This window comes from Falco peregrinus, chromosome 1, assembly GCF_023634155.1.
Source record: "Falco peregrinus isolate bFalPer1 chromosome 1, bFalPer1.pri, whole genome shotgun sequence".
Classification (NCBI taxonomy): Eukaryota; Metazoa; Chordata; class Aves; order Falconiformes; family Falconidae; genus Falco; species Falco peregrinus.
The window spans coordinates 114012541-114031403 of NC_073721.1; the positions used below are offsets into that span (position 1 = coordinate 114012541).

General features: G+C 44.8%; 1 protein-coding gene across 4 annotated transcripts in view; it reads right to left on the reverse strand.

Annotated features, from left to right (window-relative positions):
* Positions 1 to 9484: 9484 nt before the first annotated feature.
* Positions 9485 to 18863, reverse strand: part of MAPK6 (mitogen-activated protein kinase 6) — a 31629-nt gene continuing 22250 nt past the window's right edge. For all 4 annotated transcript variants that reach the window (XM_027792525.2, XM_027792523.2, XM_055809266.1 and 1 more), the window contains exons 2-6: positions 17429 to 18644; positions 16584 to 16728; positions 13324 to 13488; positions 12489 to 12690; positions 9485 to 11875 (exon numbers count right to left, since the gene is read on the reverse strand). In XM_027792525.2, the coding sequence (XP_027648326.1) occupies positions 10777 to 11875; positions 12489 to 12690; positions 13324 to 13488; positions 16584 to 16728; positions 17429 to 17983 (2166 nt within the window). In that variant the 5' untranslated portion in view covers positions 17984 to 18644 and the 3' untranslated portion in view covers positions 9485 to 10776. The remainder of the gene's footprint in view (positions 11876 to 12488; positions 12691 to 13323; positions 13489 to 16583; positions 16729 to 17428; positions 18645 to 18863) is intronic.

An 18863-nucleotide genomic window follows, 5' to 3' on the forward strand; every position in this document is an offset into this window, starting at 1 on the left:
ACACGGGAGCCCCAGGCAGAGGCACAGAACTGCCAGAAGGAAAATGGAGAGCGGTCTTGGTACGCACCACGGTGACAGTGGGTAGACACTTGGCCAGGGCAGCTGGCCGTGCATCCCGGGTTCGTGCTCCCCCACAGGCTTCTGACTTTGTCCGAGTGATAGAACCCCCCAAACCCTGACGGCAAGAGCCTGGGGAAAGAGGGGCTGGTGGGATTTCCCACAGGACTGCCAAGGGATGCCGAGCAGCAATGAGAGCCCAGGCAGAGACTTGGCCACCGCTGTGCCCTCCGGCATCGCCCCCACATCTGGGCACGTCCTGTCCCAGGGGCACCATCCACCCCGAGGCCAGGTGCCGCCCCAGCACGTGTCCCAGCCAGCCCTGCTCCCCAGCTGCTGCCAAGGCGGCCAGCGACCCCCAGCATCCCCGCCTGCCCTGCCAAGGCAGCACGGCCAGAGCGCTGCCTCCTGGCAGGACGGGCCACCTCTGCCAAGTGGCACCGCGCCGCGGCACCAGCACACTTTGCTCTCGTAAAGGAGCAGAGCTGAGCTCTCCCACTGCGTTCCCATCTGGACGCTACCTTTAATCATCATCACTGCCCCAATTCTCCTTGCAGCTGCTCCATATTCAGATGACATGGTTCATTAGTTTCTATAAATGGCCAGGACATTGCATAGACTTTGGGGACAAAGTGAGAGCCAAAGCTGTAACTGACTTTTTCTCCTTACCGTAAGGCTTCTTGCAAGGTGACTCGAACCCCAGCACCTTGTGGAGGCCGGTCAGTCCCACCCCAGCCAGCAGCCTCCTTCGGCAGGGCAAGGCTCAGCTGTTCCATCTTCCGTTTTCCCTGCTGGGAAGTGGAAAAGACAACACGTGCGTTTCTTAGGGGTGCAGCGGGAAAGCAATTAACATCTGAGCATGCTGCAAAACCTTCCTGAGACTTGACTTTTCTTCCCTCACCAGGAAGCCGAAGGTGGCTTGAAATGTTTGAAAATGATCCCGTTCCCAAATTGCGGTGAGCTCAGCCAGGCGGGCGGGTGATGGGGCTGTGGAAGCACATGGCAGCGAGATGGGAGCAGGGCGTGCTGGCAGCCAGAGGCAGTGTGCCCCGCTGGCAAGTCACCCAGGCACGAGCAGCGGGGTCTCCAACCTGGCTTTTACAGCAGCCTCATGAGTATTTTAAGGAGAAGACAGGGAAGGACCAAGGTGGTCTGCCACCAGCTGCTGTCGCTGTGCTGGCCGGCAGCATGCAGGGTGCTGGGGCTGGGGACCCGGAGCTTTCCCAAGCCCAGGCTGCCGGAGCCCTCCTGGCCGCGCGGTGCCCGGGGCCGGTGCCAGGCAGCTGCCCTGCCTGCCTGCCCAGATCCCCGCCGCTGCGCATCATCGCTCAAATAGCTTAAGCAAATTCTTCTCATACTTCACTTGAGCCAGACGCTGTAAATTGGATTAAAGTGGTGCCTGGAGAGATTTCTAGAGCCAAATATTTAAAACGAACATGAATTTGAATGTTTTCTGGGCTGCCACAGGGATGCCCCCTCCTCCCCCTCAGCATGCAGGGGTCTCCGGGGGTTTGAAGCCACCTCTCCTGTGACACTGCCTGCAGATGCCAAAATGCATGTCAAAACCCGGAACAGTGAAGTTCAGCTAGAAAGACATCTTTTCATTTCTGCTTGGACAAAAATTGTACTGGGGCTGGCTGTTAAAGGAGCTGGGCATCCCCCCACTCCGGGGAGCTGCCTGAGCTCCTGGTGCAGGCAGGCCACTAACTCCAGCTAATTATTTCACTTTAAGCACTCCATCACCTTCCATTATTTCTCATCTGTCATAAAAGTCAGGTGATGCACTGAACATCTGTGATGTTCATGGACGAGCGTAGCATTTTTCCTATTTTATGGACATGGAGAGCAAATCTGTCTCATTGTTTGAGCATGGAAGAAGAGCCACTGAGGCTATAGGAAATACTAGTCACGCCAGCATCCTCAGGACCCAAATTATCTGCAACACCGATGAGGAACATAACTTGCAGATACACCAGGGAAACCCAGTGGAGGCCAGCTTCACGGCTGTGGGACCTGCAGGGTGCTGGGCAGAGCCTGGGGGAGCCCGCCATGCACCGAGCTTCCCTTCCTCTGCTGGAAGCCTGCAGCACTCTCCCACGGTGCCTGTCCTAACTAGCAGAAGACCAGCTGGCCGAGAAGAATTGCTCTGTGTTAACCAGCCCAGCTGATCAAAACTCACCCAAGGACTGTTTTGCACCCATCTGATTCTGCATTGCACAGACAAACACTGGTGACCTGTGATGCACGTAGCAGATTCAATTTGACTGTGGGAGGTAAGTAGGTGGGTAGCAGTTTGGACACAAGGAAAACAGCAATTTCGATTTTATGTTAAAGAACAAACCAGTTTGGTTTAGCCTTAGAGATTTTAGTGCGCATTTCCTAACGGCTCAATGAACTCGTAAGTTATGGGGTTAAGCTGAGTTCATGCTGGCCTCTGAGCACAGTCTACACGTGCTGGAGCCTGGGACCTCACCGTGCGAAGTCCTCTCAGAAGCTGGCCACACTCTCCCAGGCTGAAACCAGCCTCTGGCACCAGGCTGCCCCTGCTCACAAAGGACCAGAGATGGTGTGCGAGGGGCTCTGGCCGACGGCCAGCCGCAGCACAAACCTCGGGCGGTTTGCAGAGCGGCTCAGCGGTGATGGGGACCCGCCACCCCCCTGTAAATCCACCCCGGTGACGGCTGCTGGCAGCCCCTGAAAGGAAGAGTCAGTCGGGAAGAGAAAAACACGGTCTGGTTTTTATATTGTCTTAGGCTGGAAGGAAGCCACGGATCACGGCTCGGAGAGCAGGCTGCGATCAGCTGGGAGAAATACAGTTCCCTCGTGGCAGCCGAGCTGTGAAATAGAGCTTCATTTTGGTGCCTGGCAGCACCTGTGAGGTCATACCAGTTAAATAAATATGATGCCAGGCTGATGTGTTGTAAGGAATGGTTTATGACCTTCATCCAATGAAAAAGAGAGCAGGCGGCTACTGAGAGAAGGTGAGTGAAGCTATTTGTGTCAATAGCCATAATCAGTCACATTTTGGGGAACGCAAGGACATTGCGTTCTCTCTGCCAGCAAAGCCGTGCTGCCTCTGCCTCAGGGGTTTGGTGTGGGCCTACAAACACGGGAGAAGGGGGTGTTTTCCTGCAGGCAGCCCCTGTGTGGGAGCCTCCTGGCCCCTGGCAGCTCCCCGCAGCCGGCCCTGCCGCCCCGCAGCGCTACCAGCTTTCCAACATCCTGTTTTCACCGGGGTTATTTTAATCTCCCTGCTTCCCATCATATTTTTCCTCCTGCCCATGCCAACACAGACTGTAATTCCTGGCAGGCAGGATGGAAATCTCCTCCCCAGGCTGCGCCAGCATTCTGGAGGATGAGCCGGACTCTGCCCTGTTGCCCTGGCTCCCCTCCACTGCCGGCACTGGTACCCGCCGCCAGCCCCGAGCCCCCGCACGGCCAACCCACCGCCCCACATCAAGGCCTTTTGGGTTCACTTGTCCACTAAACCACCCAAGCAACTCTGTGCTTCCCTGTTTTGCTCTGTGATGGCTGAGGAACCAAAAAAACTGCTTCACTGCTGACATAATTATGCTTTTATCAGGGCAAGAGAAATGAGGCAAGGGACTGATTAACTACCTGAGAGCCATGCAGGCATGGAGAGCAGACCCCTTCGTGCCCTTCCTAGCTAGCGGTGGATGTTTTGGCAGCTGCAAACGGTGAGCCACTCGGTGGGTGCCCAGCTTGCCATGGCTCCACCAGGGCTTTCAGGGTTTGCTTTACTCTGGGATTGCCTCTGTCCTAGATGATGAATCTGCTCGCCCTGCACAGGTCCCTAAGCCAGCCACAGCGAGGTTTTGTACCTTGTCTAGCTGGAACGATGCTGTACGCTAGGTGATGCAGTTAGCAAGGTCAACAGAAATAGGGCTGTAAGTGCCGGCAGTACCCAAAGGCCATTCCCACCTGCTCTGCACTCCAACAGCCATACAGGCTGGCGCCTTGCTGCTAGGTGTGATGTAAAATACACACATGCAAACAGCTGAGGGTCTCTCTGCATAAAGCAAGTGAAAATAAAATAAAGAATCATGACAATCAGTGAAATATCACGTCCATGGGTCCAAAAGATAATTTAGTATGCAGAAGTAGCTTAATCTTTCAGTGTGCGTCAACATCAAATTTGCTAAGAGGCTCTGTAAAAAATCTGAGGCAGAGATAACACAAAACAAAACCCAAACCCATCTGCTTTCTTGATCACAGGCTTTAAAAATGTCTCTGCTAGCTATCCAGCTATTTCAAGAGCTGTGCTGTTTAAGTCTATATCCAAACAAACATAGAAGTCACAATAAATCTGTCATTTGGTTATTCAGATCTATGGCTTTAAATGATTAAAAATGATAAAATTCAAGACAGACATCAAATGGAAACATGGATTTCTCTACAGCCTCTAGCACTGAAGATTTAAGCTCTAATCTAGTCTGAACAGCATCCCCAAGAACGAGAGTGAGAAAGTCTGGGTTTGGGGCATCCATAGCTGAAGCCTGAGCTGCAAACCAGAAGGCTAAGTAAGGATCGACCACCTTGTAAAGCAGAAACTCTGCCCCTGGCTACATTTGTGCTGCAGAGACACCTTTTTGTGAAGATGATGACACAGAAAAATGATGAGGTTTACATGTACCTTGCACCAGCCACGGTGTGATGAGTGTGGCAAAGGAGCTTCCATGCTGCACAGCACCAGAGCCTTGGGGTATGGCTTGAGGAACATGGCAAAATTCAGACAGAAAGGCAAGGCTGTGTTTTATTAGGCCTCACATCTACTCTGAGAGTGGTCGATAATCTTTAGCCGAGCAGGCAGGAGATCACCCCCACGCCTTGGACTGAACTCAGCCCTGAACGGTTACTAGAATATAATAAGCCGAAACCAGAGGTTACAAGAAATTTGGCAAAAATCAGAAGCGTAGGCAAAGACACAAGTAATGTGGAGCTATACCAAATTAGGGCAAAATATATCAGCCTTCTTCCAACTAGGAAACAAATGTCAACACTGAAAAAAACCCAACAAACCATCAGCCACGCATTCAGTAACGACTCCCTGCCCTGGAAGCACTGATGGGGTGCACTGTCAGTAAGGGCAGCCCAACACAAGCCCCCACTAACGCAGCAGCAGTCCTTCCCCACATCCCATTCCGTACGGCTGCGCTCCATCCCGCGGGACAGCGAGGGACCCGGCCCGTGGTGGTGCAGGATGCACAAGGCAGAGCGGGAGCCCCGCCACGCCGCCTGCGCTCCTGCCGCCGCTCGCTGCCCACCACCCTCATTCTGGCACCAAGGATGCTGAAGCCGGGGAAGGCGAGCGGGTTGCGAAAGGCAACGGTATCACTGGCTCCAAAGACAGACCGGGCGTAAGTTCCCTGTCCCACACCCCACTGCAAACAGCACACATCCGTATCTCATGCCACGCGTAACAGCCAGGCTGCGTGACATAAAGGTTAGAAGTAATTTTGGCCGCAATAGACCAGCACAAAAATTACAAGAGGAATTTTATGATGAGCATTCGCTACAGAAGGGCTGCTCTGCAGTCAGGATGCGACAGGCTCCGGAGGAAAGGCAGTGATCCTGTGTGACTGCCACCAGCTACTGCCACTGCTGTTTGCACAGCACGGCCGGTACCCAGCTATCACCATAACCACGGGGCCACGAGGGCAGAGCTGCCTCTACACACAGCCTGGTGCACGCAAATCATCTTATCAGCAATGCTAATTCTCCGTCAAACGAAGTCACTGAACTTTTCAGCAGTCAATATTTTAAGGAGTTCTCAAATAGCAGCCAGAGTAAGCAGATAACCATTTTAAATATAGAGACCCTGGAATGGAAGCGTTTCTTCAGGGTGCTGGGTGCCAGCAGTGATCTGGATTATTTGCTTGTTACTAAATACCCTGCAGCATTACTTGCCAGGTTGTTTAGCTCAAGACTGACGCAAACAGCAGCAGAACAACAAACAAGAATTTGCAGGATTTTGTAAGCACTGAAGTAATTCGAGGAATAAGGAACAAACTGGTTCAGGGCTGCTGTTGCTCAGGATTGCATCTTTGGAAGAACGAGGACAGTTTACTGTTTAATTACATGTTAAACCTACCTGAAGGCTTAACAAGAACTTCCAAATCTCAGCAACAGAAAAGCAACATGAATATAAAGAAGGAAGACTTGTGAGAGCAGATTGAGTTTGAGGATGCTTTCCCCCCCCATTGATACCCAGAAATAACCTGCACCACAGCGTGTCAAAATTCCTCAGGACTCCAAGTACAATCCTCTGTGTTTTGTAGCGTATGCACTACAGAGCAGGAGACGGAAGCCCACACATGGAAAAACTCTGTACCTAAGACTATCGCAGGGTATAGAAGGGGACAGGAAAAAATAGCAGAAGTAGCTCCAGAGCGACATTAGTTCCATGTGGAAGAAAAACTCCCCAGGAGGAAGCCTTTCCCCCTGTAAAAAAGGCACTAAAAACCTGTTTGTAAACGAACACCTCCAGGCAATAAGCCAGCCCAAAGCGAGAGAACCGAGCAGGGCTTTAAACGTTACGTACCAGGCGCGCTTCTAAGGACTTCTACAGCACAGAAAAAGCAATAGCAAGATGACAGCAAAACAAAGTAAACCAAGGCACACAAATGCAGCTGTAGCAGTGGACTCACTGCCTGCAAGCACACAAGCTGTCCTGCTGACCAGGGGCAGAGAAGATGCAGCAGGAGGGGCTGCCCAGCTGCCCCAGTTCCCCACTGGTTTGCAGAACCTGATCTCCAGCTCGCAGCCCCAGGAGACCTGCTGTGCTCAAGGCAAAGACTAGCTAAGGTGCGCTACACTCGTGCCGTAATCATTCCACTAACAGCAGCGTGGGCAAAGTCTTATATAAATAGCTGATACATATATAAATATAGCAACTCTTATTTAATTAAAATTAAATACAATTGTGAGAAAGTTAACTGACCACGACTGAAAACTCCTGATCAGAACAAACTGTTGAGCATTGTCGATTTGCAATTATTAGCTCTCATGTGATGACAATAGATGCAAAATTCTCTGTCCTGGTCTGTTCGGTAAGGGTCAACATTGTCTCTTCCAGCTGAAGTTCTTGTTGGATATACTTTAAAATGCTGCCTTTTAACCAAAGAACACACAGAGAAGAAAAGCCATTTTTAAAAGATGGTTAGCATCGCTTTTTATTTGCTTTTTTGTTAAATAAGGGTGTTCCATTTTACGCAGCAAGCACTTTAGCATGAAGCAGTGGCCCCTTTATCTGGTTTATAATTTAAGCCTCTTCCATAATATGTTTTTCAAGACAATTCAGTTGCTAGGTCACAGCCAAAGAGCTATACATGTAACTGTCCTATTTATTTTTTTCTTGCAGGGATGGGCACGGCTGATGAGTGTGGGACAGAAACAACTTGTACGTGCTAGGAACACCCAGCGAAAGCCTGCACCTCCCACAGGCTGCTCCCCCATGTTTCCCAAGGGAGAACCCAACCCCCCACTCGGAGCATCTTCCCTTTCTAGGAGTAAATTTCACTTTGCGTGGTCCTTACGAAGCACTTTTACTTTCTTTAATCAGCTCCACATACAGAATTACTTCTACTTAATAAGCCAGACTGCCCAGCTGTATGCCCCACCGATGCACAGACAGCGCCAGCTACGAGAGCGGGGTTTGCAGCAGCGCAGGCGGCAGTGCCTGTACAGCGTTGCTCTCCCCAACACAACTAGAAGTCAAAGGCAGTGAAGCACCACGCTGGATTTGGGCTCAACACTTGATTCTCCCCTTCCTTTTTGAGTGTAAGATGTTCCCTTTCTATTACAGGCTTCTTAAGTACTGTTGAGTTTCACTGGGGTTAACCCCCACAAAACTTCATTTGCACAGGAGGTGTTTTTAAGCTGAATTTTGTTTCCAGTTTCTAAGCACTTCCCACCTGCTGCTTCCACCCAAGCTCAAAAAAACACTACCACACCAAAACAGTTCCTTTGCCTAGGAAAGGGGGCAACCAGCCAACTCCTCCCCCCTACAGCCCCACAGGTACAAATTGATGTGGCTGTGGGAACACTCCCATACCATGCCCAAGGACATACACTGTGTCCCATCCCTCCAAGTGACCATTTTCTGCCACGCTGAAAACATTTCCTTGATTTAGGCAAGTTGCTGCTGTGCTACCTGCCAGAGGAGCAGGGGGGAGGGATGGAAAAATCGGAGGAAATAAGACACTGTCATGGAAAAAGTTGTAGGAGCTTGCCAAAAGATGTAGCTTTATCATACGGCTAATTAGCTCCCTCAGGAATGGTTCTGCTAGGAGGAACTGGAAGAGAAATACGTGTTGTCCTTAGGGCTTGCTGCAAGAGAGACCTGACCTGTGCATTTTGAAACAACCCACAGGATTACCTGGTTCTGCTCCCGAGACCTCCTTGTGCAAGCGCTCCAGCCGAGCTCCTGCACGATTTCCTTCGCTCCACGCTGTCCGCGACACCAAGGTGCTCACACGCGCTCACAGCAGCCTTCCCACGCTGACACTACTTTGTCTAAAAAGTTGATAGAACAGCCGTGCTCACTTATACTCTGGAAGTCAATTGTATTTTCAACAAGAACGGTTACTGACAGCAGCACGCGCGCTTTCACAGCCGTACAGCTACACAGGCTTTTCTTCAGTGCAGCCGCAGGCCCCGGGGACAGAAGTGTGCTGCGGGGGTCTCCATCAGGGCACCGCACCCGCAGCCGCCAGGGCAGGCTGCAAGGCCGTGTCTCGCGCTCCCTGGGGAACCTCGTGCTAGGGACTGCAGGCGAGCAGGGCTGCCCTTACAGCAAGCTGCGTTACCTGTAGGTCTCTTCACTTTGTGTCCAAAACAGCATGGCCAGCGGGGCCGGGGCAGTGACCGTCCCCCTGCGCTGGGCACTGGTGCGGCCGCCCCTCGAATCCTGGGGTCAGCGCTGGGCCCTCACTGCAGGGGGGACATTGAGGGGCTGCAGCGTGTCCAGAGCCAGGCAGGGGCTGGGGCACGAGTCCCATGGGGAGCGGCTGGAGGGATGGGGGGGTTCAGCCTGGAGAGGAGGGGGCTCAGGGGGGACCTCATCGCTCCCTACACCTACCTGAAACAGGGTTGCAGGCGGGGTGTGTGTGTTGGTCTCTTCTCCCAGATAAGAAGTGACAGGACAAGCTGCACCAGAGGAGGTTTAGATTGGGTATCAGGAAAAATGCCTTCACAGAACGGGTGGTCAGGCACGGCCACAGGCTGCCCAGGGACAGGGTAGAATCACCATCCCTGGGGGTGTTCAGAAAACACCCAGATGTGGTGCTCAGGGACAGGGTTTAGAAGTCGGCTCAGCTGTCCCGTGCTGACAGTCGGATGTACCATCTCAAAGGTCTTTTCCAATCTAAATGATTCTATGATTGTACAAAGCACCAAAAAACAACAGTAATTTTTGCTGGCCATGTTTTTATTTGTTTTTCATTTTAAACAGGGGAGCCAATGATACATCCAGTATTTCAAAAAATCAGAAGGTAAAACAAATTTTCAGAAGACTGAGATGCTACATGCTATATTTAACCTAATTTTATTCATGCTTGCTTTTGAGGGGAGTTGAGAGTGGGACAGGAATCATTCAGTAAAAACATACAGTAAAAACAAAATTTCTCACCATATAGAACTTTAACCTACAGTAATGTTGTACCTTAATTATTTCCATGCACACAACTAACATTACAAAATTTTTTAAAAATAAACACAATTAAGACTTCTAGGAGCATTTGATAATAAAGCAATTCCTAATTTCTTTTGTAGAGATCAAGCACCTCCAATTACAAATTCCTATACACAGTGAGTGCTTACTTGAAATGAAAACTAAAAAATAAAAATTAAAAAAATGTATTGGATAGCCTCAGAATAAGCCGATGTTAATATATATCCAGCTATGTAGGCAATAAAACCATAGTGCTAAACGAAAACTTTTATCTGAAAAGTAACTCAAAAATTGACTTTCTATAATTACAGAAATATACTTATTTGCTAAAATAAATAAAAGTGCTGCATATTAACACTTCACTATAAAGAATGCATACCAGAACATTTATAAATATTGAATGATTTTCAGTAAGAATAGCTACTACAATAATGCTGGCTAAATAGAAGTGCATAATGAGAAGCACTATGGGTGGTTAATGTTTTGCCACATACTGCTGTTACCTTGAGGTAGATAACACATGCGTACCAAATTCTGCATTCATTTCAGTTGCTGCTGGTATCATGTGTCTAAGAAATGTGTACAGTATGAAAAAACTCTAAAATACGCATGAATGAAAAAATGTTTTGGGAAAAATAGATATTTTCATGCAATTATGTACAGTCTCACTGTGTAAATTTCAAGGCAAGGTTCTTTTTCTGCAAAACATGGACACTGTTTTACTGAGAGAATGGTTTTTGTTTTTTTTTTTTTTTTTACTTGGTTTAGTGCATTTTTTGTTACCTCCTGCATTTTGCATTATTTTGCTCTATTCATTAATTTTGTGTGCAAACGACATGCCAGTTTAAAAACAAAACTAACTCATGTAGAGAAAGTAATTCTGGATTGTAAAAACAATGGTAAACAGAAAACTAATGAAATCCATACCAAAATTACACCGTCTGATTCAAGTAAAAAAATTACTTACACTAGTAATAAAAAAAGACAAACACATCTCATGAATATAAAAGAAATGTCTGCTGAGTGTTTTAATTTAGATGTTTCAGAATGCTGCTGTACGTTTTGTGGGGAATCTGGGGAGATGATTTCATAGCAGAAGGTGTTAACGTGGCCTGTATTGATTTCAGTGGCGAACCAACGGGGCTGTGAAACTGAGGAATACCTATAGCCTCAAGCTGCTTGTTGAAGAGGAGTTCTCCACTGTTACTGAGAAAGCTCTCTTCTCTTTCCTTCTCCCCAAGCTTCCCCTCTTCTACTGGCTCAGGTTCTAGCATTTCAGCATCTTCTTTCTTACTAAAAAATTTGTCCAAATAACTGGTGTAAGTATTTTCTTTTTCAACCTGTTCATCTTTCCTGACTTCACAACAGAACTGGTCTATGAGGAAGCACTCCTCCCCGCTACTTACAAACTGACTGTCCCAAGAAGTTTGGTACAGAGCTTCTAACTGTGCCAAATTAGCCATTCCTTTTTCCTGCTTCTCTCTGCTTACTGACTTTGATATTAATCCTTTCAACTCTATCTGAGACACTGAGCTATTCAAGTCATTTAATTTATCAACATCAGTAGACTCGTGTTGTAAACTAAGCTGAATGGTTTCTGCTATGAACGAATCAAAGTCAAATCCTTGATTCTTCTCCCTTTCTTTTTCAACGAGTTGCTGTGATGCTTCCTCAAGTGCTATCTGAGCTTTCACCAACCCATTCTTTTCACATTTAGACTTGCCTTTCTTATCAGACTTTTCTTTGCTCTGTTCCTTCCAGTTCGAAAGATCTATAATAAGCTTGGGCTCATAGTAATGGTTAACTTCACTGTCTCGCCAAACTAAGTTATCTAGGTACGAAGATGACCTCATTTTGTAATTACAAGTGTGACTACATTCCAGATCACAGTACTTGTTTTCATGGTGATCTGAATACTGCCAGCAAGGCTCAGTAGAGAAGTGGGTGTCAAAGGCAGGATCCTCCAGATACTTTTCACGATCTCCATCCAAATATTTGCGAGGATCTACTTGCACTTCTTCCTCATCAGTAACATCAGAAAGAGCCCTTGGATCACGCTGAACTTCATCAGCTTCATAGTTATTATGAATAGGCCAGTCATGGTCTGAAAACTGACTTTCATGGTATCTGTAAAACAATTTCCTAAGCGTTAGCAGCTAAAAACCAGTCTTCTAGCTCCCGAGACAGAGACAGTTAAGTTTTGAAATTCCCTTACGGAAGAATGACAATTCAACATAGATAATGATTTTCCTCAATCCAACTGGGTACCCCTGCCAGGTTTTTAATTTAATCTGGCATAAAGCAATCCTCACATGCACATCTGAAAGATTTAAGTCCAGAATTACGTACAACAGCTCACTCCATTTACAGAACTCTTTTAAAGTGTGTTTAACTGATCTTAAACGATGACTGTAAATCTCTTTGGTATTACATGCACTAAGGACTGAACAAGACAATCACACTTAAAACTATTTATTTTTTAGAGAAATATTTTTTGGGGAAAAGAGTAACAGAAAGATTAACTTTAGATTCTAGAGCCTTGAGTGCTTCAGCATATCCAAGTCAGTCTAATCATTTATAAACTCAATGACAATGCACTGCCTGCAAGGGAAAAGTTTATTCTCAGGCCAACTTAATAAGAAGAAACAAACAAAACCCAAAATTATGCCCGCGAAGCAACGTTACTTCAAGCACACCACCACTCAGTTATGTTACGTGCCACAGTAAGTGATAAATTTACCTTTCCCAATTATAAATATGGCTGTGACTCTCATCCATCAGCAGAATATCATCAACCTCATCTTCAATGTGAAAAGGATGACTTGAAATAGGCTCATCCGTTGGAAAGGAATAAATGCTCATATAAGGATGGGACAAAGCTTCTTCTGCTGTCAATCGATCCATGGGACTAAATGTCAAAATTTGCTCCAAAAAGTCCAGTGCTGTGGAGAAAAATTTATCATTAAATAGGAGAAAAATGACATTTTAAACATCTAGGATTTAAGATTAAGGTGCAATGCTTTGCTCTAGAGGTGTGGATTTGTTTAAGAGTAACCACCTGTGAAGTATCAGCTACTAACAGTACACTGCCAAATATGCATCCTGTAACCACAGGAAAGCTAGAAGAGTAGAGGTCAAATCTAAGATCAATAATAATTTAAAGTGGGAGGAAAAAAAATACTAAGAGACAGAAGGCTTTAAGCTGAATCAGTATCCAGCAACAGCTATCAGGAAACATTGCTGTCAGTTTGATTGGGAGACTCTTTTAAAAGCATTTGAAAGACAGTTGTTTCATACTGACTCCATTCTAATATCCCCTTGTATTTAGAAGGGCCATGTCTCAAAATAGAGTAATAGTGCAAACAGGTCCTGCAGAGATTCAGAATTCTACTCCAAAGATGACTGAGTAGCTATTGTGTAAGCAAAATCTTTTTTATTACAGCAGAAGACAGTCTTTCAGAGAACACGCAGGTTCTTCCAGCTGAAACTTGCTTTTAACAATCACACACATGTACTGTGAAGTTGCTCACTATTTAATGACTTTGAAATACAGACTATTTTTCTGAATGACTTACCTTCAGGACTGATGCCTGGAAGCAACTGAGTTAAAGGTTTGTGTGGCTCAGTCATATCGTTTCGAATGTAAACTGGAATTACATTGAGAAGCTCCTGACGGTCCTCCTCATGTACAACAGGAATTGATTCTAGGATCAACTGCATCTGTTCAAGTTCATGCGCACCTAAGCACCAAGAGAAAATACAAGCTGCCATTTCCACTTCAAACACTTGTGATCCCTGTACATGAAAGGCATGTCCAAATTTTGTGCTCCGAGCAGCTATTTTCGGTAGAACACTATTATCTCCTACAAAACAGGAAAGGCTGAAGTTCTAAATTTGAATGATAGTAAGTCTGAAGAGCTCTCAAAAGTGCTGTAGCGTATGAAGAATTACAGAGCTGCTACACACAGATAAAGCAACCTAATCTTAAGCTCTGGCAAGGATGTTTTCACCATGGATGAGGTAGTCTACAGCATCACCCTGTCTTTTTGTTATATACTATACACTGCAATCCTCCCCTTTCAACTGATCCACCTATATTTGGCCTCACTTTGAATTATATGTCCCTTTATTAATAAAAACAGTAGTGGCTCAGCTCAGCAACAGATCTTACAGGCCACAACCATTTGTATTAATATTCTACTTTGAAACCCGGTATTACTGTCAGGTGCAAGACAACAACAACAACAAAATCACCTGTCAGTTAAGCAGTGCAACCTTGGTTTTAAAAAAAAGCAAACACACAAAAAGACCTGTATTACAATTGAAAATATAGTACACTTTTAGTACTATCTGAAGTCTCCCGGGTAAGAACTGTAAGGGTCTATACAGCAGGTCAATTTTGATTAATCAACAACATCTTATTCAGTAGCAGTGTAACTGGAGTACCCAGAAATACAGCTTGTCTACCTTGATTTATTGTTCAGCTCCAAGAAGCATGTAGCATCCTAGAGATTCAACTAGCAGATGAAACTACATAGGATTATTTGCATGCCAGCATTTCCCTCCTTCACCAAGCGGCTCTGGGTGATCATCAGCAATACTGACGCATGTGACATTAAATAAAAAAATAAATGGGGACAGAAAGAGACTGTACCATCTCCAAATCTATGCACTATCACTTCAGTTTGCATGGCAATGCACTGGACATCCTACCATGCATCTGCCAGATGACCTAAAGAAAAGCTGACCAAGACCTACATTCCCCAAATGAATCAGCACCGCCTCCTGTTAACTTACCTGCAAGACTGAAAAAGCTCTTTTGTTCTCCTACTTCAGACTACTACAAATTACTTGATACAATTATCAGATGTTACACTGCCTGCAAATTGCTGGAAAACAGATTCTACCCTATCATTATTTCCACCATAAAAATTAATCAGCTTGCTTTCCACTAGAAGTGAAATGAGCATTTGAAATACTCATTTAGAAGAAAGAATTAGAGAGGTTACTTGGAACAGCTATTGAGTTCCTCTGCCTCCTTCCCTCCCTCATGCCAGGTATTCTGCAATTTTTATCTGCATTCTTCCTTCCCTTTCCCACCAGCTTTCCAGACACCAGGATTCCTAAGGGATGGTTCAGAAATAGACAGGAAGTTGCAAATTAACCGAATCAAGCCCTCCAAAGAACTTGGTAAAATAATTTTATTCAGAGTCTCAGGACAGGCTAACTACCCTATCTCCAACCATTTTCCCTTTCCAAATGCATGAAGAAGTCCACTCTTCTTTATCAGAAAACTACAGCAGTGCTAAATTTTCAGAGGGACACACCTAGAAAAATATTTTTAGATGTGGATATCCACAGAATGCCATTAGGACACATAAACGAGCCTACAAACTTTGGATTTCGGTTACTAAGAACGAGTTTAAAAAGCAAAATTCTAGCTTACTACACAGCTACTAGACAAATAAAAACTTTTGGCTTTTTTTGAGTAGCATTGGTATTTGCCAGAACACTAGCAGTTGTAATCAATATATGCTGAAATCCACATACTTTCTCCCACTACTCCACTATTTTCCAGTGGAAGCGCTTGATGCAATGGAAACCTAATAAATCTCTTACCAGCTGAGAATTTAATACACTAGGGACACTATTCCAGTAGTTAGTAACTCAATGAGTTAGCAACTCACTGCAAGTTAAGAAAAACCTTTTTGCATATTAATCGCCGATTTCTATAAAATAATGATTTCAAGGTGACAGTAGTCCATTATAGCACTTAATGGGAAAAAGCTCTCAATTTCATTACCTTGATGTACAAACCGAAGAATTACTGCAGAGGTGTGCTTCTAGTCCACATGTATCTAAAGGAATGGGAGCTTCAAAATGCAAGTTCAGTTCTTACGAGATTTTATCTGTATTATGCCAGTAATTTAGACCAACAGGAGCAAATCCAAGAGTGAACCTGAATGAGACAGCTGCTGCTGAGGCCCCAGGGTGCACACAAAATAAGCATTTACTCTAGACTAGCTCATCTGCTCCCGTGGACTGAATGCCTATCAGCAGGTGGAGCACACTGGGTGATCTCCTACAGAGCAAATGACAGTTTCATTTTATCTAAAGAGACTCTAGTTCATGCACTGAGCTAGATCAGGATGGCCATCAAGTGATTTGCTTCAAAAATTTGTTCCTGATCCTAACCAAAGCACTGATGTAGATGCACCCAATGTGAGCAGAGCATTGTTTCCTAAATTACCAGAAAGATTCGGCGGTTACACATTTCCTTGGTATGCCACACTAAACCGTAGTCCTCCCTACGCTACTGAAACAAAGGTCAGGTCAAAACAGCCCACAGATGACAAAAAAATAGGAATGGGGAAAAAAGGGCCGCTCTTTCATAATTTAAAATATAAAGAAGTAAGAAGTGATTAGGGTGACTACATAAAAAAAAAAAAGTCTTTACTAGTAAGATACTCAGGGCATCCATAAGCCTCAAATACCCCCTGGATACACCCATTCACTAAAACATACGCATTTAGAATACTTCTAGGCATCCAGTAAGTTTAGTTTAATCTAACTACAAACAGATTTACCACATACGAGTAGTAAACTAAACTGTGATATTTACCTAAATATGCACCAGTATGAGTAACAGAAGTGGAAATGTCTTCTGCTTTACAAATACACCAATTTATAGTTTATGTAATTGTGTAATAATATAGCATATCCTGATAGTCAATGACTATTGATATTAGCCATGAGAATCAGCTTTTCTTGATGAAGATAACTAAGCAGTACTGCTCCTTTTAGAAACTGACACACAGATTTTTATTCTACCCACCTGCAAAGAGGGTCTTCCCAGTCAGCATTTCAGCAAAGATGCAACCTGCAGCCCACATGTCGATGGCTTTAGTGTAGTTGTTAGGAGAAAGCAAAAGACGGGGTGACCTGTACCATTTAGTAACCAATCCTTCAGAAAGATGGCCCTAATGAAATTAATTAAAAAAAGCTTAGATTTTTAAAGAGGTAAATTATTTGTTTCCTATTTTTTAATGTACTACAAGATTTTTTGGTCTCAGGGTCCTAGGGATAGTACCATGTGCCCCCTACTACACCCTTCTACCTTTTAAAATGGAACTGCAATATCTTTATGAGTGAATAGCAACAATATAGAAGTATAATGCTATTTATTAGTCAAATGAGGTACTGCAGCAAAACTTCCTTATTCCCAGATGTGAAATAAATGCAGAGATGATAATGAACTCTTTTGTGAAACATCATCTAAACCAGGAAGACCATATCTTTAAATTAACCCCTGAAAGCAGCCACACTTGCACACTATGAATGTATCACTTACAAACTTATCTAAGGCTTCTACAGTTAAGCCTCTAAACATTGCTCTTAATCTCAGGTTCTGTATTCACTGTTAAAAGTCTGCTTTTTGGAACACATCTAGTTAAAAAAAAATAAATTATTTTATGCTTGCAGTAGTTCTATCCGAGACAAAACATGCCATCCAGAGACCTGTTTTACTCTATTTGCAAGCATTCCAGTTTCCTAACGTGATATCCCACCTGCTAACGAGGCCCTCCACAGACTATCTATCTCTGCAAAAGTGAGAAAGATGCTATTTTAAGAAAGCAATGTTGTCAGTGTATCACTTAAATATTCCCCCTCTTCACATACCTTGTGGGAATAATGAGGATCCATGATTCGTGCAAGACCAAAGTCACCAATCTTCAGCACCAAGTCTTCAGTATTAATGAAAAGATTAGCTGGTTTGAGATCTCTATGCAGAACATTTGCAGAGTGAATATACTTGAGCCCACGTAGCAGCTGGTACATGAAAAGTCTGGCATGATCTTCCAGTAAAGGGCCTTGCTCTAGCAGATTAGCCAGATCTGTCTCCATGTATTCCTGGACAATGTAAACACAGTTCAATTCTGTAAGGGAGCCCACATCATCTGTTAACTGGCTTCCACTAGGACCAAGAATTTCAAATACTTTGACAATGTTATCGTGGTCAAGTCTTCTAATAATTTTGATCTCACGTAGAGCATGTTTAACACTCTGGGGATCTGTAAGGACAATTTTCTTGACAGCCACTCTCTTGTCACAGTCATTATCGACAGCAGAAAAAACTAAGCCATTTCCACCACAGCCCAGTGGTTTTAAGTCCATATACCGAGAGCCCAGATCAAAACCATGAATGTTCATGAGACTTTCAAATTTTTCTGCCATTTTAAAATTCTTTACGTTTCTTTTTCCTCAAACTACTAAGCTTCTGTAAACACGCGGAGACACTTCCACTGGTATCTGAAGAAAAGGTCTTACAGAAAGGGAGAAGAAACACTTGGCTTTGACTGCAAGATGGTTTCTTGACACTCTCATTTCATTATGAGCCAGCCAGGCCTGTTGTGTCCCCTTGAATTTAGAGCCTGTAAGCTCTAGAACTCAAACTGAGCATAAGATAGAAAGATTGCAGCATTCATAGTTCAAGAAAGGTGCAGCATTTCTGCAGACATTGAAGAAAATACTCACAAGAAACTCAAACGGAATGAAATGACATACTATGCACTCAGCTCTACTGTGCTAAACTGGTTAACATTTAACAAAAATGTGAATAAATATGCACATAATAGGCTTCTATTAACATCCTCCTCCTCACAGTGCAGATACATTCAGTGTTGGACTGGTCCTGAGCAGCGTCATTCTATGGTGCTGGTAAGCACTATTTTTTTTTTTCTTCTTCTTCCTCCTTTTTCTGTCCTTTGTTTACAGTCTAGTTAAACAGGAAACTGGCAGCTCTTGATTTACAAAAGATGCCTTCTGTTAATGATCAGGTGGCTCCAGCTCACCACAATCACAATCAAAGCTACCATCCATTTTACTCCGTGACAACCTGAAAAGGAGAGAAAAATACATCAGTATTCTAGCACATACAGAAGTCTTCCTCCTCTCCCCACTCCTTAAGTTGTCCTAGATATACAACTTATTTAACGTCCAGTTACAAAATAAGAAGCTATCACAGAAGCTGAACTAATTAGAAATGACACATACCTTTCATACTTGTGGAAGAAAACTGACAACAACCGCCTACCACCATTTCTAAGCCTATCCT